Below are 27,963 nucleotides of genomic sequence, written 5' to 3'. Positions count from 1 at the left end.
ACAAATTTCACTTGTGTATGGTTTTAATAAGCGCCACCTTTTTCAATTTTCTAGGTACAGGGTACGATGAATATGGTACAGCTGGTATATTGCCGATTGCAGCATTCTATAATATACTTCACTCCACAAGCATCCTGTACAACTATACTACTCAACTTTGATAGGGACAATCAGATATATCTATTTAAATATACACTTGACATATGAGAATCAAGTTTCGTGTATTATTTAAAGATAAATAATATAGCTATCAAAAGTGGAGTAGTACATATGTTCACCTTTCTTGTAAATTAGGATTACAAAAAACAACAATTCATCATATCTTACATTTTATTTTCTGCAATGTAGCTGAACACTTACATAGCAGATATCAGTAGAACCCATGAGTACTGATGCAACTTTCAGTGTGTAGCATGTCTGTACATAGCATGTCGAGATGAGACTACACCATGGTCCAAAAAAATATGTTGCACATTGCAACAGTCACCAAATTAGTTTTCAACCCTTCAGATATTATTGTACACTATAAACATGGTTGAATAATAATCCAAACGTTAAGAACCACTTAAAAAATAGGATATATGTACAGCTGATCATCTACCAAATTATTACATCTCTACATCAGCAACACGTGGAAAGAGATATGAAATGAGAAACGTCAATTTCATGTCAATTTCCGTAATACACAACTGAGCTGTTGAGGAAATACCATGCTGTTGTCAGAACAAACAGTATCAACACCCACGATATGACCAAAGGCCATATAAAATATGATGCCGTAATGAAGATTACACAGGTTCACAATAGCATACAAAGTGTGATCAACTGTCAACAACTGTGACAGCTATGTACAGGATGAATCAGATGCTATCAACGGTGATTCATCCCAATGGATTGGTCAGACATTCAACCACACATAATACCTCCCACTTACCCCATTCACTCTATGAACATAGGCCTCAGCTGAGATGGACATTAAATACATGATGCAATGTTGGGTTATGGGCACTGAATTAAATACACGCCAGCTAGTATTATGTACAGATCATGTGCATTGTTTGTACAAGTTAGAAAACTTAATAAAGAATATCTAAAAAATCAAAAAGGGTGGGTAATAGCAATTTGACCAGAGCTGATAAAACCAACTTTAATCGGACCATTTCAGGAGAACAAATGAGTTGTGTCAATTAGAATATCCAATGATTAAATGAAACGAACAAGGACTGACATCACAAACTGATCTCAGCTCTTCAGCTTCTGCAACTTAACTACAAGATGCGGCAGCAAACTAAGACAGCTCAGTGCAAGTAGGCCTGAATGTTTCAATACTGTGTACAAACTTCCAAGCCTGGATAGATTGATTTAGAAGTCAGTACTTATGTACACTTTGATGAGGGAGAGAGAAAACAAAATAGGTTGCTTCGTGAACAATATCGTGTAAGAAATGTCTTAGCATTGGGTAATTTGGGAACAGAATTTGTAAGCACATAAAAAGCATACTGTAAAAGAATGTTGTAAGCAGGGCAAGTACAACAGATCTTGGTCCAAGTCTAACAAAGTTTCATACCATACATTGTACCCTTGCACCAAACGCATGCAGGTCATGCAAGCAAGACAATTGAAAAGACGGCAAAACATACTGTCACTGCTAGCATAGGTAAATATTTCAACAAAACATTTCAACTAAAAATCATAAAATCATTGGAACTAGCCCTCAACAATCAAACATTACAAACAATTATTCCATTTCCAAAGGAACCGTTGTAATTCCATCCCCTATTTTCATAGTGTGTGCACACTAAGATACACAAACCTAGTTTATAGTCAACATTCTCTCTCACCTCTGAATTCACTTAGATGACCTCATCACATTGATCAGGTTTAGAAACTAATTTTTCACAACAACCTGTATCTATATTCTGCTACCATTAAATGTTCAGTTAGCAAGAACTTTTTCTACTACCCCTATCACAAATTTCTATCGCTTTTAATTAAATTCAAAATAAACATTCTCACATGTGCCCCAGGAAACTGAATCAAAATGATGGTAAAAAGTCAATACAGTTTTGAAGACTGCATACTTCATCATATGGTTCCTTGGGAACTGAAGAAATCTAGAATCTGTAATTTTCCAAAAATTGGACAGAAAAAACAAACATTTTACTCTTACATATCCTGACTTCTCCCCTTTATCTAAGATACATTAAGTGAGACAATGACTGTTTTCAAGTCTGTCCTGATAGTCACACAGAAACAATAACATTTGTATCCATCTCAGCACACATTTACTGGATCAGCTATCACAAAAACTTTACCTTCCACATCATAAAGCTTGGAGAATCTTCATGATATGTTGTATCACAGGATTTCAAAGTTTCATTCCTAAATATATCTTTGTTTCAATAAATAAATTTTCTTATGATTTTTACAAGCTTGCTAAGTAGATAGTTTAAATCTATATACATGTCTTGGTTTTTTTCTGTGGTTTTTATGTGAAACACTACTGCCAAGATTATAGAAATTATGTCAAAACCAACCAAAAGTAACAGCCAACAAAAACTAAAGCCAGTACACAACTATGAATCATCCCAATATTACAACCATCCCACCAACAGTCTACATATCCATGCATTTATTGTATTATGTGGCAGGAGTGATGGGATAATCCTCACAATGGCTCCCATGCATCAACCAGGCCCTTGTCAACAGCCAGTTGACACTAGCCAGCCTCCAATAAAGTGTCAACAACCATCAGCTGAATCTGTGCCCCATGTGGTTTCTCCAGTCCACTCACTCATCCGCTTGTGAAATCCAGACTTGTCTCTACTGACTAAAAGATGCTGTACGTGGCTCTCCACAGGCCTTTCTAAACCTCCCTCCCCGGTGCCAAGCTGTGTCGGTTGTTTGTCCACGGTACACACACTACGAGGTCGTGTTAGTCTATTTTCACTGTAGAATATATTTTCCTCACAAACTGGCTGGTTCCCACATAGCCGAAGGTTCCTGCAAATCATAATTAGGACTTGAATTACAATTCCTTTGTTACATTGCAAATTGTGACATTCCTACGTGTGATGCTTGAAAACAATGAATAACCAGCGTGTTCCTTTATTTCTAATACATTATACTTGTGGACAAATACGAGTTTAGTTTCACGACTTTCTGTTTACTCCATTGCATTGTGAGGATTAAGAAGTGTTTTATTTGTACAAAGGCCACTGGTCCATATACAGTACAAACATTTGAACTTGTGGTGCATGAAAATGAGGTAATGTCAGGTACAATTTTACAGCTTTACAGACTTATGTCTTCTTTCATAGCTGTTATACAGGTATTTACATAGTTTTCCATAGTTGTCTACATAGGGTTGACAGCATTATTAAAAATTCATAAGTCACGGACTTGTCATGGTGTGTTGAAATCCACACAAGCACAGGTATGGAAGGACAAAGCAAGATTTGAACCCATTATTGGATTCTGGCACGAAACTGCACAGCAAATTATAGCATCTCAATTATTGCTCCCTGTACCCCAACAAATTTCCACTTACCACACATTATCCCAAGGGCAATACTAAACAACGCCATGTACCCGAAGTAGAAGGCTGTTTGAAACAGCCCATACATTCTGCAACAGAAACAGAACAAGATCACAAACTCATCAGTGGAATAACATTAAAACCATCCTACTCCTAGTGCAATCAACCACAGTCCCACCAAGTCCACTTCTAGCACAATGTTGTTTTGCTCATCAAATCATGCAAAGTATATCATGTTATTTCTTAAAAAGGACAAGAAATATTTTTTTACCTAAACATTAATCAATCTTAGTGTGTATTTTGTTGTTTTAATTCATTTGCTACCTAATGTCGAAATTTCCCTATTTTGCCCTAACTCGGAAATCAAACTTAATGCAAGGACCTTTCCAATATTGATTTTTAAAGAGCATCTCCACAAAAGGAAACAAGAGTCATCAAAAGATGACAAATCTTCCAGCCCCCACAATAGCAAAGGTCTTCCACTAGTTAATATATGTACCAGGTTTGGATGAAATATCTTTCATGGTTTTCAAGCGAAATACGGACACACCAGATGATGCCTGGGTGCAAAAACATGTTTTATGTATCACCATACTTACTTTGTTTTGAAGAAGAAATAATAAAATGAGTAGAGATAGACGTATCCTGAAGTTGAAGCTGCAGCGAGGAAACTGGTCCACTGCCTGAAATACAAAACAGTTGTTCTGTTACATTACACATACTGGAATCAGCTGGACCATGTATGTTTGTAACTGCAGTACATACGTTCTGTGAGTGGGTATGGTTTTACGCCGCTTTTAGCAATAATCCAGCAATATCACAGCAGGGGACACCAGAAATGGGCTTCACACATTGTACCCATGTGGGAAATTGAACCCACCACCCTGTCAATACATTGACACTAAAGTTGAAGAACACATATCGGGAATGTGATCAGTGCATGCATGCATGCCTGTGTAGAAAACAAAACTTTCTCCCTGTTCAGCAATTATGTTGAAATCACTGATGAATCAGAAATCAGGGTTCAAATAAGTCATCATAACAGGGATAACTAACAAATAGTTTTCAATCACACTGCTAAATACTGAATTTATACATCCATATAAGAAGTTATACATCCATATGAACTTTATTTTAAGTTTTACCAGAAAAGAATGACATGATAAACAGCCATATATGGCTAAAGTGAAACAGTCATAATAACACAAGGTGGGTAACTAGTTCAATCATAAAATCTGATTATCTCCCTTATATCATAAGGTCCTTGGTAGCTTATTTGTTGTTTGACAAGGTACTAAGCAATATTTCAGCTATATGACGATTGTGTGGAAATAACCTTGTCTTGACCAAACAATCCAGTGATTGATCATGAGCATCAAACTACTCAATTGGGAAGAGATGACATGCTATGAACAAAGTCACCGCACCTGACCACCCTATCCCAGTAGTTACTGCTTATGACAAGCATGGGTTGTTCCAAGACCAATTCTAACCTACATATTCACAGGGGATCTTTCATTGCTTGAAACTCACCATCGATAGTCCTCCGCATTTAACAAGAAGTAAGTACACACGATGGTGACGCACACAGTCACGATGGCTAGTATGACGAACACAAGGAACATGAAGCCATACACGTAGTATATCTTGTAGGCCCAAAATGAGGTGAAAATAAAATACCTGAAGAGCAAAACAGAACATATAAAATCCAGCTCCACCCTAGACTCAACAGTACAGGCTGATCTCTGCATAAATCACCCCTCTCAGACCATAAGACTGATATCACTGACAGTCAGAAATCAGGGTTCTTCATGAAAGGGTGATGTATATGAGTTTTATAAAAAAAATTAGAGCAACTGTGCTGTAGCCCATGTAAATATGAAACCCAACAATTTCAAAATAAACACAGCCAAATATTTTTTGCATAAAGGTGATGAAGTCAACAGAGGCAAATATGTATTGAGAGAATTTAAGAGCATGGTCCATACAAGGTCAAACATACCCCAACATTTTGATCAATATTGACCAAATAATGAAACATCCACATCCAAACATTTATCCGAGTGTGTATAATTTAATGGTTTGAATATTGCTCAAAATGATGAAGTAACATGTGATGGGTGGGGATGTTGAGGCTTCAACACATGTGGGCTATCAAATCCAAAGTGTGCATGACATCCAAGAGAGGAATGGATATTCCATGATTCGTGCTTACTGTTCTGAATTACTGATGAACATTTTCTAAAAGGGTTACGACTCACATTTCAATAAATATAGAGCCAAATGGCAGCACCCCTCCAAGTACCACGATCACTCCGGGCTCCATGAACCTGACAACAGAACATGAGTGTAAAGAAATACATATACCAGATGATCTTCAAAGTACTTACCTTTCCATTAAATTTGTCTCAATTACAGGTAAAAATCAAACGAGGCTGACCTGAGTCCATATTTTCAAAGTGACATAACCACAAGAAAAGACAAAGGAATAACTAGTAACAATCAATTGCTTGAATAGCAACATGACAACTTTAATTACAGAGTAGACCAAATCCAATCTCAATATGTTATGAACCTGTATCAACACACAAACAATACTTTACTCATTGATACCATAGACTTTTTACAAGACAACTGGCCCAAACACCAGAGCAATTTAAACAGTACCTACACTTGTCCACAAGATGTATAAAGTCTTTCATTTTAACAGACAGACAAGAACACAATATCATATGAATTCCACTTTTCATTTTTTTTAAAACCACACTCCTAGTTGAGGTAAATTGGCAGCAGCAACAAACCCACCATTTTTTCTCTGGTATGGGCCTGGGCACCGCATTGATGCGGCAAGGGTAGTTGGGTTGGCCAGCGAGGTTCCTGCCCAGCACGGTCCCCACCAGGGTCAGGGGGAGTATCACAAAGATGCAGATGCAGCTCACAGCAACCTAGAAATACATACAACATCACCACAAACACCAGGAAGTTAACTTATAGAACTATCGAAAAGAACTCATTTAACAAGTCCTTATCCCATTACTTGTGCGAGATCACTTAAGCTTGATTACAAATTTAATCAGGTAACAGTAAAACTTACATGTCCTCTCCACAAACACATCTATCAGTATTCATATTAAGCGAACTCTCAAAGCATGTTACATTTTTGGGAATACTCGAAATATATTGAGTTATCTACAAGTTTGAAATAAATAGACTGACGATATTCAACCTAAGAGCTTAAATCGTATGAAACAACACACATGTATCTTGTTGTGGGGTTCAAATTAATATTTTGCATACATTTGAAAATGGCAAACTTGTTTTAATGCTAATCAGTGACATTTCTGATCTTAGTTTACTCGACTATGCAACAAACTGCCACCTATTTGGATGCAAGTGCTAACAATGAGTGAAGGTTTGTCTTACTTACCATGGTGCCAAAGGGGATGGCTCTGGAGGCGTGATAGTAGATAGCGATGAAGTTGATGAAGAATGCCGTCCCACACACAAGAGAGGGAAGCAGGAAGGCACTCATTAGCATCTGCTTGATCCACACTTTACCTGGTACACAAGTCAATATACACTATATAACACTGCTACTTTACTATTTGTATCAGTAACTTAGTCATATCGTAGAAGGAATTGAAAAGCACCCTTTCAACAAGTAATTATTTTTGTACTTTACATCTTATGATCAATCATTATTCAGGAAACTGCTTAGAAAATCGAAAATCCTTTACCACATGGAAACAAAATGTAAGAATTCTTTGCATGGGGTACTCACCTCCCATCCTGGCATAGAGGCCCCCTCCACAGTAGCCATTGACAGGGGCTGTGGCAGCATACACAAAGATGGCAGTGCTGAGCAGGGACCCCCTCCTGAAACAACCCGTTGGTCAGTGAGGTATGTACCTTACATCAGTACCCACTCAATTTTAAACAACTGTGTGACCGAAGGTCCCATAGACATGTTTAACTTCAGAATGTCTTGTAAAACGAAACCCTGTTATTCCGGACTGTTATTGTTCAGACAACTAAATATTTGTACATTTAATGCTAATGTTGGTGGGGGTTTCTTTAATACATGTAATTGATTGCAAGCACTTACTCTGTGTAGAGTTCGCCAATGATGGCGAAAGTGATGACACAGATGGAGACCATGCCGATGTGATAGCCAGTACCAATGAGGGCGGAGAACATCATGGGGTGTGACGCCGGTCGGAATACATCACCATGAACCTGCTTCCAGCCATACTCATCACCAAGGTCCTTCTCCTGCAAACAACAGTCAAGACTTGACACATCTGCACTTCCTCAGAAACAGAAAAGTAGAGAACACCACATCAATCAGCTTTTCAGCATGATAACCATAAATATCCTGATTATGAAATGGTTTATCTACCCTAGAATCTAACCAGCCCTGTTCAGCAAAGTAAGGTTTGAAGTCACTGACAGTCAGAAATCAGGGTTCAAATGTATTACATCACAACAGGGATTTGACTTTTCGTTGTAAAATTAATTTGACAATTAGAAGAGAGTACAAACCATTTGCTGAAATAGTTATCTTTTTATCATAAATTAATTCTGAGCCAAGTTCAGATTTCACATTATTTGTCTTAGAGCTAACACACAGTGGTATGGAATTCCAAGACCAGCTTCCCCTCTCTCCATACTGACGGACGTTATGTCAAAGGTTTAGTGAATAACAACAACTGGACTAGATGACCCTGTTCAGCAAGGTAAGGTTTGAAGTCACCGACAGTCAGAAATCAGGGTTCAAATGTATTACATCATAACAGGGAATTGACTTATAGTTGTGGAACCATCACAATCAAGCAGAATTTATTTATTTCTACTTTTCTGCAGAATTACTTTAATAATTTCTGTTAATTTGATGAAAATAACTTCAGTTTACAATTATCAAATATTTTATGAAATACATTTAGTTTTCACATTTTATGAGTGCGAACAGAAGTGTTAAAAGCCACACCAGACCTGTCCCATCTCAGTACTGACGGACAAGCAGCAGTATTGTAAATTCTAGCTGTCAGTTGATGGGAACAAACGTAAAAATTCTAAATATTCAAAATTTTAACAGAATGTATCCCAATATATCTCTATCTTTTTCAACCCAGATGCCTCCTACACAAATTATTTTCTCTCTTAACATCTATTCGACACCACATGGTCTGTTGACAGTTGAGTTAGAAATAGGAAAATGATCCAGCCCTGTTCAGCAAAGTAAGGTTTGAAGTCACTGACAGTCAGAAATCAGGGTTCAAATGTATTACATCATAACAGGAATTGGACTTTTAGTTGTGGAACCATCGCAATCAAGCAGAATTTACTTCTTTCTACTTTCCTCCAGAATTACTTTAATAATTTCTGTAAATTTGATGAAAATAACTTCAGTTTACAATTATGAAATATTTTATGAACCACATTTGGTGTGAAGTGCCACACCTGACCTGACCCATCTCAGTACTCATGTACAAACGGCAGTATTGTAAATTCTAGCTTTCAGTAGACAGGAACCAACTTCCAAAAGTTGAAACAAATGCAAAAAAATTAAATATTCAATATTTTAACAGAATTAATCCCAACATATCTTGATCTTTTTCAACCCGGATGCCTCCAACAGGAATTATTTTCTCTCTTAACATCTATTCAACATCACATGGTCTTTTGAATGTTGAGTTAGAAATAAGAACTAGATGATGAAGCCCTGTTCAGCAAGTAAGGTTTGAAGTCACTGACAGTCAGAAATCAGGGTTCAAATGTATTACATCACAACAGGACTCGAGTTTTGGTGGTAATTTGTGGAAGTATCCCAACCAAGGTGAATTTACCTCTTTCTCTTTTCATCCAGAAATACCTCAATAACTACATTTTTATTTTGTGAAATTATCTCTCTAGTTTTACAAAAAGAATTTCTAATGAACAACAGGATTTCATGCTAACAAACAGCTGTGCGAAATGCCACGCCCAACCTGTCCCCTCTCGGTACTGATGGATAAGTTGCAGCAGTTCTACTTTCTAGTTTTCAGTTGCGAACAAAATTCTCTTCAACATGTTGAAACTAACATCAAAGTTTCCATTATTAAATTTTTCAAGAGAATGAATCCCCATACATCCTGATCTGTGTTAACCCAGAAAACTACACTGTCAAATCAGCTAGCTGTTCCCTTATAATATGTATTTGCCATCACATCATATGTTGAATGTTGAGGTATAAATAAGAACTTGATGATCCAGCCCTGTTCAGCAAGGTAAGGTTTGAAGTCACTGACAGTCAGAAATCAGGGTTCAAATGTATTACATCATAACAGGAATTGGACTTATTGTTGTGGACCTATCGCAATCAGGCAGAATTTCCTTCTTTCTACTTTCCTCCAGAATTACTTTAATAATTTCTGTTAATTTGATGAAAATAACTTCAGTTTACAATTATCAAATATTTTATGAAATACATTTGGTTTTCACATTTTATGAGCGCTAACAGTGGTGTTAAAAGCCACACCAGACCTGTCCCATCTCAGTACTGATGGACAAACAGCAGTATTGTAAATTCTAGCTGTCAGTAGTTGGGAACAAACATAAAAATTCTAAATATTCAAAATTTTAACAGAATGTATCCCAATACATCTCTATCTTTTTCAACCAGGATGCCTCCTACACAAATTAATTTCTCATAACATCTATTCGACACCACATGGTCTGTTGACAGTTGAGTTAGATATAAGAAAATGATCCAACCTGTTCAGCAAAGTAAGGTTTGAAGTCACTGACAGTCAGAAATCAGGGTTCAAATGTATTACATCATAACAGGAATTGGATTAATAGTTGTGGACCTATCGCAATCAGGCAGAATTTACTTCTTTCTACTTTCCTCCAGAATTACTTTAATAATTTCTGTTAATTTGATGAAATTAACTCCAGTGTACAATTATCAAATATTTTATGAACCACATTTGGTGTGAAGTGCCACACCTGCCCTGACCTGCCCCTTCTCAGTACTCATGTACAAACGGCAGTATTGTAAATTCTAGCTTTCAGTAGACGGGAACCAACTTCCAAAAGTTGAAACAAATGCAAAAAAATTAAATATTCAATATTTTAACAGAATTAATCCCAACATATCTTGATCTTTTTCAACCCAGATGCCTCCAACAGGAATTATTTTCTCTCTTAACATCTATTCAACATCACATGGTCTTTTGAATGTTGAGTTAGAAATAAGAACTAGATGGTGAAGCCCTGTTCAGCAAGTAAGGTTTGAAGTCACTGACAGTCAGAAATCAGGGTTCAAATGTATTACATCACAACAGGGCTCGAGTTTTGGTGGTAATTTGTGGAAGTATCCCAACCAAGGTGAATTTACCTCTTTCTCTTTTCATCCAGAAATACCTCAATAACTACATTTTTTTTTGGTGAAATTATCTCTCTAGTTTTACAAAAAGAATTTCTAATGAACAACAGGATTTCATGCTAACAAACAGCTGTGCGAAATGCCACGCCCAACCTGTCCCCTCTCGGTACTGATGGATAAGTTGCAGCAGTTCTACTTTCTAGCTTTCAGTAGCGAACAAAATTCTCTTCAACATGTTGGAACTAACATCAAAGTTTCCATTATTAAATATTTCAAGAGAATGAATCCCCATACATCCTGATCTGTGTTAACCCAGAAAACTACACTGTCAAATCAGCTAGCTGTTCCCTTATAATATCTATTTGCCATCACATCATATGTTGAATGTTGAGGTATAAATAAGAACTTGATGATCCAGCCCTGTTCAGCAAGGTAAGGTTTGAAGTCACTGACAGTCAGAAATCAGGGTTCAAATGTATTACATCATAACAGAGACAAGACTTTGGGTTGTGAAACAAGGACTCTACCATGAATTTGGAAAATATTCGATTTTAATTGGTCAATCAAGTTTCAAATGACAATAAACACTCTGATTGAAACACTCTGATTGAAACAGCCAATTTGACAGCCACATCACCAAGGAAACAAATATTTTAGAAGAGTACTTCTTTTAGAGTCAGTAGGCATTAGGGCTGTCACAATTCACTCACTTTTTCGGTGAATCGAACCGTAACCATTCATGAATTGAATTCGTTATTCATGGCCACTAGAATAAAATATTTATGAATATGCTATCATGTATATTTACATACCCGGTACCTAAATATATCCATAACAACATATTATATGCATAGATTTCTTTCAATGACAACAATCTAATAATATTTAATTTGATAGTATTGTTTTAACTGGCCATTGTCGCATTTGCAGCGTCAGAAATTGGCACTAGTCCTGTAGTCCTTACCAAACTGCCCAATAGTAAAGGTATCCTACGGACTACTAGAAATTGGCCCATTTTAAGGGTTTTGTTATATGTTGTCATTATAAGGACTAGTGGACAAAAACTGTGATTTGAACAGATACCAGTAGCTGGATAAGTGCAGTATATAAATGTTTAATTTATTAATAATTAACAAACCATGTCAAATAAATCATGATGTTATTGTTTCACTGAATATAATAAATACTACATAAACTTGTTATTGTAATTGTGAATTAATATTCGTATTCGTTACCCTATATTCGTGATATGAATCGTATTCGCCTCATAGTGTATTCGTTGCAGCCCTAGTAGGCATATAATAATAATAATAATAATAACAATACAGTGTTTTCAAAGTGGAGCTATGGTTAATTATATAGAAATTTGAAGCATCATGCTGCATGTTCAGTTCCAAATTCATTTTAGCATGGTTAAATGCCCACGTAACCTAGCTTTACATTGAAAACACAGTGGGTTTGTCTCCTAATTTGATGCGCAAGTTGCACTTTTCTACATATAAACAGCATGTACAGATGACTTCAGTTAAATATCACAACATGTTACACTGCAGACATTCACCACTGTGGTGAAACCAACTTGTACGGTACCTGTTGTCACATGACAGATGTGTATTATTGTAAATCCAACTAGATATCTTCAGGCACAATATTGACCATGTTCACAGCTTTTCAAATGCTACAACATTTACAAGCCCCGTTTTGAAGTCCATGACAAAAAAAGGTTAATGTACAGAACTTTGAAACAAACATTCAACATTATTTTGAAATAAAACACAATCTGAAAAATCACTTTACCATCTAAAGAGGAAATAAAAATTGTTTCATCATAACATCATGGAACAATAAAACAATGTGAGAACTCAAAATATGGAGGGCAATTCGAATTCATTCCCTACTTATTCTGAACCTGTTATTTGCGTAATCATTTATCATGTTTATCAAAACAATTCCATATTTCCTCCAACATCTGAATGGAATTTATTCACCTTAACAAGGAATCAATCCTATAACGCCATATAAAGTATCTATATATCCCTGTTCAGCATTTAAGATTTGAAGTCACTGACAGTCAGAAATCAGGGTTCAAATGTATTACATCATAACAAGGATTAAAAGTGCAGAATGTCCTGATAAAAACCAATGCAAGAACAGGGGGCAGCACTGATAGTGTGATCAAAACACCAGGACTATCAATGCAGTCAAACCACTAGTCATCCACCAACATAATGTGGAATCAGAAATTATAAGAAACATTCAACTAGCGTGAGTGAGTTTGTTTAACTACACTTTGCACAGCAGGTCACAGAGTGTCAGCTACATGGGAGGAAAGCCTGAAGCAATACATGCCTCAGACATTACAATGAGCATGGGTAAAGTGCTAACAAACCTAAAAGCAATCTGGGCGAACCAGAATTTGAAACAACAATCATAGGTTTCTAGGAAGCATAAGGGACATAACTCTTCACAGCAAATTGCAGCTCCAAGGACAACTAGACCATTCAAACTAAAACCAGGGTAAGAACTTAACATTAAAATGATTAACCCGCTAGCCCAGGGCTTGTACAAATTTCCCAATTGCTTTAACATTACAAGGACGTTTTATCTTTACCCGGGCTAGCAAAGCAATTGAGTGCGGTTCTAACCCTGTAAAACCATTGATTACTGCTGTATCACAGTAATAACTGGAAAATAGAATCTTCATATTCACAGCACCATATGCCTGAGCCTAAATCACGGGCTGTAGGCAATTATTGGCATGTTTTCCTTGCACATACCATTAGGGCTGGGACGGGTAACTCGAGAACTCAGGTCGGGTGGGTACTGAGAAGGACCCGGGTACCCACAGAACTACCCGGACCCGTGGTTGGTCACGTGATATATTGTTTAATGACAAAAATGATCTTGAACCATATCGTTACACCACACGTCACTGATGATGTCATTTCTTTCTGACAATGCACCCAAACGTTTATATGTTTGAATTAAGATAAAACTTCAGTCAACTTCAGTGTATGCATGACCTGATCGGTTTTTATACATGTATCTTAATACATTTTGTCAAGGGCTACAGTCAAACTATTCCCAATCGGACATTTTGTACCTATCCCCTGAGACCTACAGCGGGTACCCGGGTAGGGTCGTGTAATCGGTGGCACAGTACCCGGGTAGTAAATTTGGATTCGTCCAAGCCCTACATACCATATCATCCAGGTCCTCCTCCTTGCTGTATCGAGCGTAGTCCTTGCGCAGCGTCCTCATCAGGATCATGCTGACCAGACCCACCAAGAAGATAACCATCATGAAGGAGTTGAAGATGCTGAACCAGTGGATCTGAAATACACACACACATGCAGTGTAAGCTTGGATCACAACTCTGTTGGCAGTGGTCATGACATATCACAGTGGCCACCAAGAAAGTGCTGAGCATGGTCAGCTTGTGGGAAATTGGGGAGAGTTGGGTCATCATGTTGACAAGCCAATGCTTTAACCACTATGGTAATGACACCACTTCGAGGCAAAGGGAGCACTAGGAGGCAATATTGAAATGTGTACTGGAGGCCTGGAGTAATTGAAACCATGCCAGACAAAACCAGTGGCAGATAGCATAATCATCAATAAGTCATAAATCAGCTTAGAAAGATTCTCTTCATCAAGTTCCTTTCCACACACGGGGACAAAATTCTAGAATATAAAATCATAAAGTTCTTCTGATTGTAAAAGTTATTTTTAAATACTTAACCACATAACAATAGGAACATGCAATTAAACTTATTATTGAACATTGTTTTTAATGAATCTTCTTGACCTGGCAAGAATGACTATAGTGAAGAGATGACAGATACAACTTACCCTGTGTTGGAAGAAGTTGGGGTCAAGGTACTTGTCAAATCTGTCCTCAAACTTCACCTTTGATGTATGCCATTTCACCTAAATCAATACATAAAAACTTGTTACATTTTGTTTTGTTTTGTTAGTTGTTTAACGCCGCACTCAGCAATATTCCAGCTATATCACAGCGATCTGTAAATAATCAAGTCTGGACCAGACAATCCAGTGATTGATATGATCATCAATCCACGCAATTGGGATACGATGACATGCATCAACCAAGTCAGCAAGCCTGATCACCTGATCATGTTAGTCGCCTCTTACGACATGCTTAGTTGCAAGCATGGGTTGCTGAAGACCTATTCTACCCTGGATTTTCATCATGTTCATGGGTCTAAAAACATGTTACAAATAAATAATCCTTGTAGGTGCATGTATGAGTTTAACATTACTTTCCTCTATCTGGTAGAACTGGTTAGACATAAATGTCTGTAGACTAAAAAGCTGAATTGCATAATTACACAGATGAAAGTTTAAAAACCAGAATATCTCACTGGCACAGTGTTTATCGTAAACTTTTATTGTCAAACTTTTAAAACCAGACGTATATTTTTGTAAACAACTCCTTACCTCATATGTGAATGGAATCTTTTTGTTGGGGGCAAGTTTAACCTTAGCTTCACTCGTCAGATTAACATCAACTATTTGTTTAGTGTTGTAGCCAATGTCAAACTTCTTGTGTGTCCAGATATACAGACCATCTGTGTTCTCTTCGATCTCACCAACAATGCCTGTGGACGGAATCATAATGTTAGATTGTGGCATTCTTATCTGCAAGTTCACGTGGGCCTGTAGCAAACGAGAATGCCAGTCCTGGCTAAAATGTACCGATCTCATGATTGCTAATAATGGATCTAAAACTGTACGACACCCGTTTTCGTACAGCCATACTGACAGTGATTTGTCGCACAATAACTAAAGATGTGATCTTGTTACCCAATCACAGATAAGGTCTTCTGACCAACCATTTTAATATATTGTCAAGTAAGCATTCGGAAAATCTCAAGAGCTTACATGAAGTTATTGATGTATGTTGAGGTAGCAACAATGTCATCAAAACATCACTATCATCAAAACATCACTATCGCAGTGTCTATCATGCATTTTATAATTGGCTGACATTGTGTGCTATTTTCAGAACAGGGATTTCCTATAGAAAGCAACAGAAAATTGACATGCCCCTTTTTAAAGAGTGATTTCATGTTTACAGCGATTTACAGGATAAGATAAGCATTTCACATTGGAACAGGGGCCATCAAGACATATTTTATGGTTCAATACCCAGTCAATGGAAAGACTGCTGTGTGCCTATTGCATGGTTTAACACCGCACTCAGAAATATTCCAGGAGCCTATAAATAATCAAGTCATCACAGGACAATCCATTCTGATTGATTGTTTTTGTGAGCAATGATCCACACGGTCAGGGTACAATGACATGCAATCAATCAAGTCATTGCATCTAACCAAACTATTCATTTGTTCTCTTAAGCCCAAATTCTAACCCAGCTTCCCTACAGGGGTCTTGCATGGACAGTAGCAAGATTAGCGATTAACATTAGGGCCATAACAAAAAATTAGTTGCTCAATTATCATCCTCGCCCGACTCAAGACAAAAAAACTGAATATGAATTAAATTTGCCTGAGTAAAATGTTCAGAGCACTGTAACGGCATCACCTGAGAAACAGTCATTTCGTGTTTTTGACATGCCGCAAACTGGTCTACAACTGACTCGCCTGCTTGCTGTTGCTGTCAAGATGATACTCGCTACTTTGAAAATACGAGAGGGTGTGCAAACCATTAAAAACTGGGATGCCTGTCCTTTGCCAGAGTCTAAGACTGGAAATTTTCAACAAGTTTGCTTGTGGGGAACTTGACAAGTTAACCTCAAGTGAGGATAAATTCACAAGCACATGAGTACAAGTTTGGGCAAGGAAAACAAAAACACGTTTGACACATATACATCCACCTGCAACTGATGAAAGCAATGCTTTATTATCTTTATTTCAGTGAGTGAGTGAGTTTGGTTTTAGCAATATTCCAGCAATATCATGGCGGGGGACACCAGAAATGTTCTTCACACATTGTACCCATGTCGGGAATCGAACCTGAGTCATTGGCACGACGAGCAAATGCTTTAAACACTAGGCTACCCGACCGCCCCTTGTTATTTCAGTCATCTGTTGCTCATACCAACATGACCAAGGTGTCCAGTCTTCAACTTTACCAGCTCCCCACGTTCAGGAAAAAGGTGGATGATAATCTAGCAATAAACTTATTATGGCCTCAGATAAACTGACTCAGGCTATCTGGCTTGTGCCAATTTCTTCCCCAAAGAAGAAGTACACAACAGCTGAAAATAAGACAGAATTTCTAAGCCAAACTATAGATCACAGATGCCATGCCAGTCATGAAAGCATCCAGTTTTTATCTTATTTAACATAATATGACCACAAGCTCCTGCTCAGAAAGAAATAATTTGAGATCACTGATGTTCAGAAATCAGGGTTCAAATAATGCTACATCATGACAGGGCTGCTGTTTCATTTCAGTGGTATGGCCTACAATTCAAGCGTATTGACCCAATTCATTATTAATCCACCGAACAGGATCTAGGGGAACTGTTGATTATACAACAAGTGAAGTCTGCATAAAACAACAACAATGATCAACTAATCCAAAGTAGGTGTCCTGTCAGTAAAGTGAATACAAACTAACAGCTGGAGGAGCCACATATTTACTGCATATATTACCCCTTCATATCAGGAGACAAATGACATTAGGACACATTTCATGATTTTATCAATTATTTTCTAACATTCTTTTAACTCTAATAAATTTGAAAAATAACCATGACACTTTTTTTATGATGAATATAGTTGATGTCCTAGAAAATGAAGCAATCTGAAATCCTGCATATTGATACAAATCATACACTCAAGTCGATATTACTGATGCCGGATGGAGAATGCAGTGTGTGCAAGATAAAACTTCATGATACAGATTCATAGGAAGGTTACCATATTTATTGTGCAAGGTGAATTAATGCTGAAAGGTATGATTAAGTTATTGTCAACAGTATTTCTATCAGTGCCATATGTCACATTTATGTCACCATATGTCACCAGCATTTGCTGCATTGTGGTAGAAATGAAAACTGTGATGTTGCAAAATATTTTAATGAATATATCAAATATAGAAGTCTTAATTTTAACAGTTCTTACCCCAGATAGGGAGATCGTCAATGTACATCTGGTACCAGTAATGGTTCTTCACAGCATAGCTGAAGGCTTGATATTTCTCCTCAGACAAGTCCACTGAGCAGTATTGGGTTTTGGTCACATCAGCTGTCGTCCGAAAGATATTCATCACTTTATTCATTATGTCATAACCATGGAAATAGGATTTTATTTTCTTATATCCAGGATTTCCCTGTTCAGAGTAACTTGATGCAAATCACAGAGATTCAGAAATCAGGGTTCAAAAAATGAAAATCATCACAGGGAAAAAGTCATTTGCATGTACAAATTGCAAGCAGAGAACTTTTACATAAATCTAGTAAGCATTGTCGCACGCGGGTAGATGGAAAAAGGCTCATTACAAACAACAGATTTTCTGAAAATGTTTGTTTGTTGTTTAACGCCGCACTCAACAATTTTCCAGCTATATGACAACAGTCTGTAAATAATCGAGTCTGGGCCAGACAATCCAGTGGTTGACGTCATGAGCATCGATCTAAGCAAATGGGATACGATGAAATCCATCAACTAGGTCAGGATACTGACCACCCGATCCTGTTAGTCGCCTCTTACGACAAGCATAGTCAGAAAAAGAAATTACAAGAACACAAAAGAAAAGACAATACGAGCCACAACACTTACCCATGAAGTCGATGTCAACCCCACTGAACTCCAGCTCAACTCCAAGCAATGCCTCACCAAGGGTTTCATGGTAATGACTAATGCTCTCCTTGGGTCCGCGGCAAAATGGGAGAGAGTAGTACTCGTATGTCTCCTGGCGATTGTGATAGGGGCCCACAGTGTTCATCCACAACACAACCTCATCAGCCTCATTATACTGAAAATAAGGAAGAAACAGTTCAGGACACAGCATGTACATTTACACTAATGGTGGTCCAGTGGATAGAGCATCTGCCCAGAGAGTGGAAGGACATTGGTTCCCCATCCATGTCATACCAAAAGACATTAAAAGACGGTATTTGTTTTTACCCTGCCTGGTGCTTGGCATTAAGGAGTAAATAAATTAGTGATCGGCTTGAAGTCAGTATACAGTGTCAGAATAGCGTATCCATTTTTAAACCTCTTGCATGGCATCTCAGTGGGCCAGCACTAAAAAAATGGCATTTGTCCAGATTAGTACAGATAGACACACAATGTTGAAGGCGACATGAAACCCCATTTCGCCTCATCTTCACCGAACCACTTGTCAGGGCACTGGAACTATATTGTGTTAGAATAGTAGTACATGTATTGTGTAAGAATACCACTGAAATAGTACAGCAATAATATCAGTGTCGAGGCTTACATCCCCCTCTTCTTAAGTTCGGCAGATTTCTACTGTAAGTTCTTAAGGAGTAAAGGCAGGTAGCTATAAATACAGATAGTCTCATACAAAAACAATGAATACTTTCTGACATCAATCCAATGGTGAAATATTGATGAGAGACGTTTAGGGTCTTATTAATGTCAACTATTGACTTTTAACCATGTTCAGGTATTGCTTTCAGCCTATTGACAAGTTCAGTGTAGCATGTGCATTGGTGGTTAATCAAATGCTACACCCAAAATCACAACATCTTGAAGCTTAACCTCGGCATGTCATGACTGGGTAAAGAATCATGGATTTCCTCAACAAGAAGAAACAATACTGGTTTCCTCTGATGTAATGTTTTGTTGATGTTTGTTATTTTATGGATGTACAAAAACATAATTGTTTAGGAAATGTGTATCCACTTTGTTCTTGTCTCCTACGACGACAAAAAACACTGCTTCTGTTTTTGAATTCCAATTGAAACAGATGTTTTTAAGCAATTTACTTGATAAACTTATGTTTAGAAAATGACAGTCAATGACTTGTGCATTTTGTGTGGGCAGAATGTTTCTGCAAACAATAATATTCTGTTTGGTCAACTGAGCGTGTTGGGTGTTACGCCTTTAAGCAGTATTCCTGTTATATCAGGTGTTTCAGCTTAATGTGAGAGGATTGGTTTGTTGTTTAAGGCTGCACTCAGCAATATGACGGCAGTCTGTAAATAATCCAGTCTGGACCAGACAATGCAGTGATTAATATCATGAGCATCGATCCATGCAGTTGGGATCGATGGCATGCATCAACCAAATCAGCGAGTCTGACCACCTGATCCCGTTAGTCGTTTCTTAGTGAGGGAGTGAGTATGGTTTTATGACGCTTTTAGCACATCTTCCAAAGGCAAGAGAGTTAACTGGCTATAAAAGTCCAGCTTCCACCCTTGCCGAACTAGGCTGGTATTATGGAGTTAGATTTTGGCCGGACTAACGAGTCTATGCTTAGTCCAATCAAAATCTCACACCGAAATCGAAATCTGGTTCGTAAACTGTCATGCAGAGTTCGGTCGATTGTAGGATTTGCACAGCATGTGCACCGACAACTCTTTGTCAACAGATATTTTCCAAATCTTTTCAAGTTTCTAATCAAGGTGCTCACGTGATTTTATGCACTTTCATGAAACACACGATCATTGGTATGGTGCTCACAAACCTAGAAACATAATCTGACAAAGAGAAGTACCGTATTCAACGTAATAAGCGCCCAGGGCGATCTCAAAATTAGAAATAGGGGGCGCTTATTAGAATATTATTTTGAGTTGAAAGATTGTAAATTTCGTTGTTTATGCCAACAGCCTGAAGTGTTTACATACGAAAGATATATTTTTCAAGAATTTAATTGCCCATAATTAACACACGAGTGCGTATTACACACGAATAAATACGTCCTGTGTACATTGATCAATCGGAAGGGGTGCTGATTGGGATTGTTTACTAGCCAATATATTAGCAAATATCGCCGTGGGCGCTTATTAGAGCGGGGCGCTTATTACGTCGAATACGGTAGTCCACAATCATAGGTTTCCGGCATGCCCAAGGAATGCAACCACACACAGCAAATAGGAGGGCTTGGTCACCCCTGCCCTTGTTTGGTCTAGTAAACTTAGCCTACTACAACCCATATCACAAAAAAATCACATTAGAGCTTCTGAAAATGATGTTGGGGCTAATAGTAGACAAAGATTTTGGCACAGACTACACATTTTACATCAGTGAGTGAGTTGGGTTTAACACCGCTTTTAACATTATTCCAGTTATATCAGTCATGCTAATAAGGTCTCAGACAAACACGGGTATGGTGCTGACAAATCTAGAAACCAGATCGGGGCGAACCGGGATTCGAACCCACAATCATAGATTTTCTGGCATGCCCAAGGAACGCAGCTCTGCACAGCCAATCGCAGCGCCTTAGACGACTGGGCCAACTGGACCAACCGTGCCCCCCCCCCCCCCCCCTTTACAGAGTTTGAGATAAATTGTGTATTTGCGTAAAAATATACATTAAAAAAACTGAAATATGCAGAAAAATCAAATCATAGTGTATCAAATACACAACAAAAATGATAAACATGCTATTGAAGTGAAACTAATGCATATATCACAACTATTAAATAAAATGACTGCGTATGTTAAAGCTGTTGGATGTAATTACTGTGTTTCAACCCATTGCGATATTCACTTAGTTACATTCTGAAAAGCTTCTGCATAAATTGGGAGGCATATAAAAGCATGACAAAGATCACCGGTGGACATATTGCTGCCAGGATGGGTAATTTGACTACTGTATAGACAATACATTTAATGGATGACAACATCCTTATTCTGTTATGATGCGATGTTTCAGTATACATGTATATGCAGGACTCAGATCTATGGTAGGACACTGATCCGTGGTGGATTCTCATGTCTATGGTACACATTGGAGATTTCTCAGATCCAAGACAGATTCCACAATGAGACAGATATTGGCACATACTCAGATATATCATATCAATTCATATTAATAATTGACAATTTCTATAGCGTTAAATGTCACAGAGATTCATATTATAGTGGAAGACTCTTGATCAATGTTATAATTTCTCTGGATTATTTCTATCATTTCCCCTTTGCAACAGCATCGTCGGTGCAGGGATAGCATCTCCATACTTTTCTTAAAAACATTCCCCGAAGTTTCATTGTAGAAATAAGTTTCGCACCATCCTCTCATTTTCAGGTTCGCACCATCCTCTCATTTTCAGGTGTTAATAAAATCATGATTATTTTCACACTTGCCCACTGTTGGAATCAGAGCATTACACGAGAAGCTTCTTGGATTTTTAAAAATTTATTTGAAAATGATTCGGCTTTAGTGTCTTTTGATATTGGTTTCTTTCCCTCTATTTTCTATGGTGTCCGGCCCCATCGTTTATGACTGATTGCTGTGCCTATCGGTAATAGATGTTGAAATTACATTACGTCATCACAGGCAAGGAGTTGTGGCATCACCTCAAACGTGGCGGCATATAACAATTGAACTGATTGTCCATTCATGCAAACATGACGTCATATAACAATGAGAATCTGCCACGGATCTGAGAATATGCCATGGATTACAGTCCTGCCATAGATCTGAGTCCTACATATAGACCCGATTAGACCCTTATACCGTTGTCAAGGATTTTATACTGAAACATAGCATCATAATAGAATAAAGAAGTTGTCATCCATAAAATATCTTGTCTGTACTGTTACTTATCAACTTCTAAAAACCCAAGAAGCTTCTCGTGTAATGCTCTGATTCCAACAGTGGGGAAGTGTGAAAATAATCAGGGAAAATAATCAGGATTTTATTAACACCTGAAAATGAGAGGATGGTGCGAAACTTATTTCTAAAATGAAACTTCGAGGAATGGTTTTAAGAAAAGTACGGAGATGCTATCCCTGCACCGACGATGCTGTTGCAAAGGGGAAATAATTGATCAACATTGATCAAGAGTCTTCCACTATAATATGAATCTCTGTGACATTTAATGCTATAGAAATTGTCAGTTATTAATATGATATGATATATCTGAGTATGTGCCAATATCTGTCTCATTTGTGGAATCTGTCTTGGATCTGAGAAATCTCCAATGTGTACCATAGACATGAGAATCCACCACGGATCAGTGTCCTACCATAGATCTGAGTCCTGCATATACATGTATACTGAAACATAGCATCATAATAGAATTAAGAAGTTGTCATCCATAAAATATCTTGTCTGTACTGTTACTTATCAACTTCTAAAAATGTCAAAACAAAACAAATCGAACAGTTCATTTTGATTGCTGTCGGTCCATTGAGGAATACCAATACAGGGATGGAAACTAACTGTTTTAGTCAACTAGTCCTTATACTGATAGCATATAGCAAAACGCTAAAAAATGGCAAATTTCTACTAGTCCTTATGATACCTTAACTTTTGGGCAGTTTGGCAAGGACTATAGGACTAGTGCCAATTTCTAAAGCTGCAATACCACTGGGGTATAGTGCTGATAAACCAATGATCATGATCTGGGTAAATCTGAGAGGCAACCAAACAACAATGGGTCTAACACTGCTTAGAGACTCAAATCTGCACAGAAACACCTTAGACCACTGGGCTTGCAATTCCCTGTTATTCAATGTTCGTTTCTTTCTTTGTTGATCAATACCGCACTAAGCAATATTCCAGCTTAATAAGACAGTGGTCTGCAAAAAGATTTGAGCCTGGACCAGACAATCCAGTGATTGACATGAGCATCGATCCACGCAACTGGAAACAATGACATGGATCAACCAAGTCAGCGATACTGACCACCTGATCATGTTAGTTGCTTCTTACGATAAGCATAGTCATGTTTTACGGCAGTGGGTGCTCAAGACCTATTCTACTCCGGATGTTCACGAGTCTCTAATTCAATGATATTTGACAGTAGAAATAGGTCACACAAATATGTTAACAATTATGTACTTCTCACAAAAATAATGATAACCTTACAAACAAAACATTCTACTGAAGTATACCTTTTACACCAGTAAACATATTCATTCAGGCAAATGCCTAGATCTATATTTTTTCCCCATTCTCGGTAGAATTTAATATTTTAAGAATTATGCATGAAGGTGTCCTGTGACCAAACCAGTAAATAATTAAAAAGAAAATAAGTACACAGCTAGATATATAAATATATGCTTTTTGAAATGCACCCCTATCCCTGATCGTTGGAAAATGTGTTCACTGAAGCTGAAACCACTAAGTCTAACCTATTCCCAACTGATAACTAGTGATAAGTAGGTTACATCTGACATTTAAACTGTATATGGTTATGTTTTAAAACATAGCATGCAGTGCATAGAATTTATCCATGCAAGGTGATGTTATTAAAACCAGTGTTAACATGACAGGAGTTTTGTTTAGCAGGATGTAGGCCTAGTTTAATCATGGCCTTATCATAGCAACAAAATGTCCACGACAGCACAAGTCTTGGTGTTGCCGCAAAGTCATTGAATTTCCCTCAGACTAGATACTAATACAACATGAAGAGCATGTCATCAAATGGCTAAATGACAAAACAACGCAACAGTTATGACAACATTGGGATTCTTCATAAACACATATTTTCTTCCGATGACGTTTCCCATTCGGCGGATGTCAGGATCGTCTGTTGACAACACAAAAATACAACAGCATTTGTCCACATAAAACTAATCATTTGTCAGCTTACTCGATGATCAAAGTCATACCAGGTCTTTATTTGCACTACAAATCGAGTAATAAAACATCTGCTGAACTCATCTGAACGACGCAATTCTGCATAAAATGCCACATATCACACAAACGTATATCACCGGCAACCGATTAGCATTACTTACTGTATGGTCGTGTTCGTCGCATCCAGCTTGATATATTACAACTAACACTAGTATGGCGATTTGGAAAGGTTTAAGCAACATGCTGAAAATATTTTGGGGAGCAGATGACACAAGACAATCGCGATATATACAGATTTTCTTAGCTAAAACAACCGATCCAAGTTGACAAATATGGCCGCCTCCATAGGCCACGTAGACTCCGCTTGGTGGCACTGTTCAGGGGAGCTCACTCTTCTCCTTCAACAGTAAACAAACATGAATAAGGCATGTCTTGGCACGTCACTCAAACAAATTAAAGAGGCCCACGATATCCCACCGTCAAAAGATAAGATGGTAGGTCTTTACAAAGCAAGCCCTACAGCTTTCCCGTAGGCACTGCATAGATAGACTGCAATGACAACGTGTCATATTTCTTTCACAGATCTATATATGAGCTCGTAGATAAGTGTGTGTAACCATGAAAAGTATTTTTAAAATGTTATTTATTTTACCCATGTGAATGAACACTTTTTTCGCAAGTTTGATTTCAAGTGTATATGTGCTGTTACCAAATTATCAGATTTAGCTGTCTTGGTGCGCCCTGGGCCGGCTTACTTTTAATTTGCCCCGTAGGTATCTATAGGATAGATTCGGTCCTTATGTAATAACTTAGGCTGGTCGTAATTACCCGGTAAGGGTCTGAGACGGATCGGATGGTAAGCCTCGGTCGGTAACAAGGTCGATTGAGTTTCATTGTACGAGCGGCAGTGGGGTAGCCTAGTGGCTAAAGCGTTCGATCGTCACACCCAAGACCCAGGTTCGACTCCTCGAATGGGTACAATGTGTGAAGCCCATTGCTGGTGTCCCCCGCCGTGATTAGTTCACTCATCTCTATAAAACCTTTCGAACTGTTCAATGATCTGTTGTGAGGTGAGGTGAGGTGAAATTGGGTTTAACGTCGCGTCCAAGATTATCGCACTTATATAGCGACGTGCATGTACGTGTGTGTGTTTGTGTGGCTGCTTGTACTAGTCCGGACTGAGCCGATTTATAGTGCCAGCCCACTGAGATACCATGCCGCAGTTGAACATGAATACCCCACTCAGACACAGTATACTGACTCCGAGCTGACCAGTCCTTGTTTTAGCCCCTTAATGCCGAGCGCCAGACAGGGTAACAACAAGTACCATCTTTTAACGTCTTTTGGTATGACGCGGCCGGGGATCGAACCCCGGACCTTCCGCTCCCCGGGCGGACGCTCTACCACTAGACCACGGAGGCGGTCTCAATGATCTGTGCAAAATAATGGAAAGGCACTGATATGAAGTGTGTCCGATAATATGTAATTCGTTGTTTTAAATAAATTTTGTAGAGTGTGTTTTATGTTGTGACAACATATGTGTACCTGATCCATTTCACATTGAGTACATGTTTCATTAATAACATTAACTCTGCGATCCTTTCCCTGAATCGCTACTTTAAAAATTATTGATTATTTTCTTTTTATTGTTTAATGCGCATTCAGTAATATTCAAGCTATATGACGGCGGTCTGTAAATAATCAAGTCTGGACAAGATAATCCAGTGATTGACATCATGGGCATCGATCCACACAATCTTTTCTGTGTGATCTGCATCGCTTTGGGCCTCCCACGTAAGATTCAGTGAGTGAGTGAGTTCAACGCCGCTTTAACAGTATTCCAGTTATATCGCGGCGTGCCAGCTTAATGTGGGAGGAAAACCCGAAGTGATGCAGGTCTCAGACGTTTTCCACTTCGGTGAAACCCACGTGCACGGGTGTGGTGCTGACAAACCTCGAAATATAATCGGGGCAAACCGGGACTCGAACCCACAATCATAGGTTTCTGGCGTGCCCAAGGGACGCAACTTTGCACTCCCACGTAAGACATACACACCGTGATGTCACTATACACTGCTCAAGCGGCGTTAATCTCAACTCACTCACCACCCCTTCTCCGTAACATGGTATACGGAATCGTCCTTATCCCATCCTCCCTAGGCAAGGGCGTCAAATGACTATAAATGTCCAGTTTCCACTAACCGCTATTGTCAGTTAACTCCCTTGTCTCGCGAAGATGCCCTTATCAATGTACAGATATAAATTTGAATGTAATAACGTAAAATTTTACTTGTGATGAGTTTTTAAACAAAAAAAATGTTTACCAAATCGATTATGTTTCTATAGCCAACCGTTCTCCGACGAACACAATTTACGAGGAACGATGTCAATCAGCCTAGTGAGTTATCATTCGTCACCACTCGCCCCTTTCCGTCACCTGCAAGAAGAGCTATTCGGCTTGTCCCGGAATAACACGAGTTGGTCACGAATGGTGAGTTATATCTGAGGAACCAGGCAAAAGGGATGTAGTTAAAACCTTGTTTGATAAGAAAACAATGCCTCTACATTACAAGGGTAACCATCCGTGAAGATACGGGTTAGAGTTGGTCTTCAGCAACCCAAGCTTCTTGTAAGAGGCGACCAGCTGGGTTGATGTACGCCATTGTAACTCAATTGCGTAGATAAATGCGCATGATGTCAATCACTGTATTGTCTGGTCCAGACTCACCACCACCTAACACATATCCCCCTAAACAAGACAAAATGGCCATTTAAAAATATTGCACCCTGTACCCGTTTCCGAACGAACTAGACCGTCTCCGTGGTCAAGTGGTAAAGCGTCCGCATGGAGAGCGGAAGGTCTGGGGTTCGATGCCCGGCCGCGTCATACCGAAAGACGTTAAAAGATGGTACTTGTTACCCTGTCTGGCGCTCGGTGTTAAGGGGGTTAAAACAAGGACTTGATCGGCTCGGAGTCCGTATACTGTGTCTCAGTGAGGTATTCGTGTTGAACTGCGGCATGGTATCTCAATGGGCTAGCGCTATTAATCGGCTCAGTCCGGACCTAGTACAGACACAAACACACATATGCATGCACGTCGCTATGTAAGTGCAATATTCTTGGACGCGACGTTAGACCCCATTTCACCTCCCCCTCATCTTCCCATTATATACAGATCGCCGCCATATAGCCGGATAATAAGTGTAATAACAAACCGCAGGGTAACTAATAAATGTTAAAGATTGAAATTCATCATGATAAAATAGTGGAGTAAGTATATAAACAAAATAGTGTTTGAATGAGTGAAACATATTTGCTTGTCTTTCTAATAGTAGTTATTTGCCG

The 27,963-nt window shown here is 38.4% G+C and overlaps 1 protein-coding gene across 1 annotated transcript; it reads right to left on the bottom strand.

The window, feature by feature from the left end:
• Positions 1-316: 316 nt before the first annotated feature.
• LOC124130909 (transmembrane 9 superfamily member 3-like) lies at positions 317-24,995 on the bottom strand. The gene is made up of 15 exons (XM_046493969.2): positions 24,779-24,995; positions 18,677-18,872; positions 18,020-18,142; positions 15,366-15,526; positions 14,757-14,834; positions 14,106-14,237; positions 7,644-7,810; positions 7,320-7,414; positions 6,966-7,096; positions 6,344-6,483; positions 5,800-5,868; positions 5,072-5,218; positions 4,138-4,221; positions 3,551-3,627; positions 317-3,003 (listed from the first exon to the last, which is right to left on the bottom strand). Exons 1-15 carry the CDS (start codon positions 24,857-24,859, stop codon positions 2,936-2,938), a joined length of 1,749 nt encoding a protein of 582 aa, XP_046349925.1. The 5' UTR covers positions 24,860-24,995; the 3' UTR covers positions 317-2,935.
• Between the last annotated feature and the right edge of the window lie 2,968 nt (positions 24,996-27,963).

The sequence above is a fragment of the Haliotis rufescens genome, unplaced genomic scaffold (genome assembly GCF_023055435.1).
Source record: "Haliotis rufescens isolate VD_foot unplaced genomic scaffold, xgHalRufe1.0.p SCAF_20, whole genome shotgun sequence".
NCBI classification, from domain to species: Eukaryota; Metazoa; Mollusca; class Gastropoda; order Lepetellida; family Haliotidae; genus Haliotis; species Haliotis rufescens.
The sequence above is the reverse complement of the archived record's forward strand: the minus strand, read 5'-3'. Positions and strand labels throughout refer to the sequence as shown.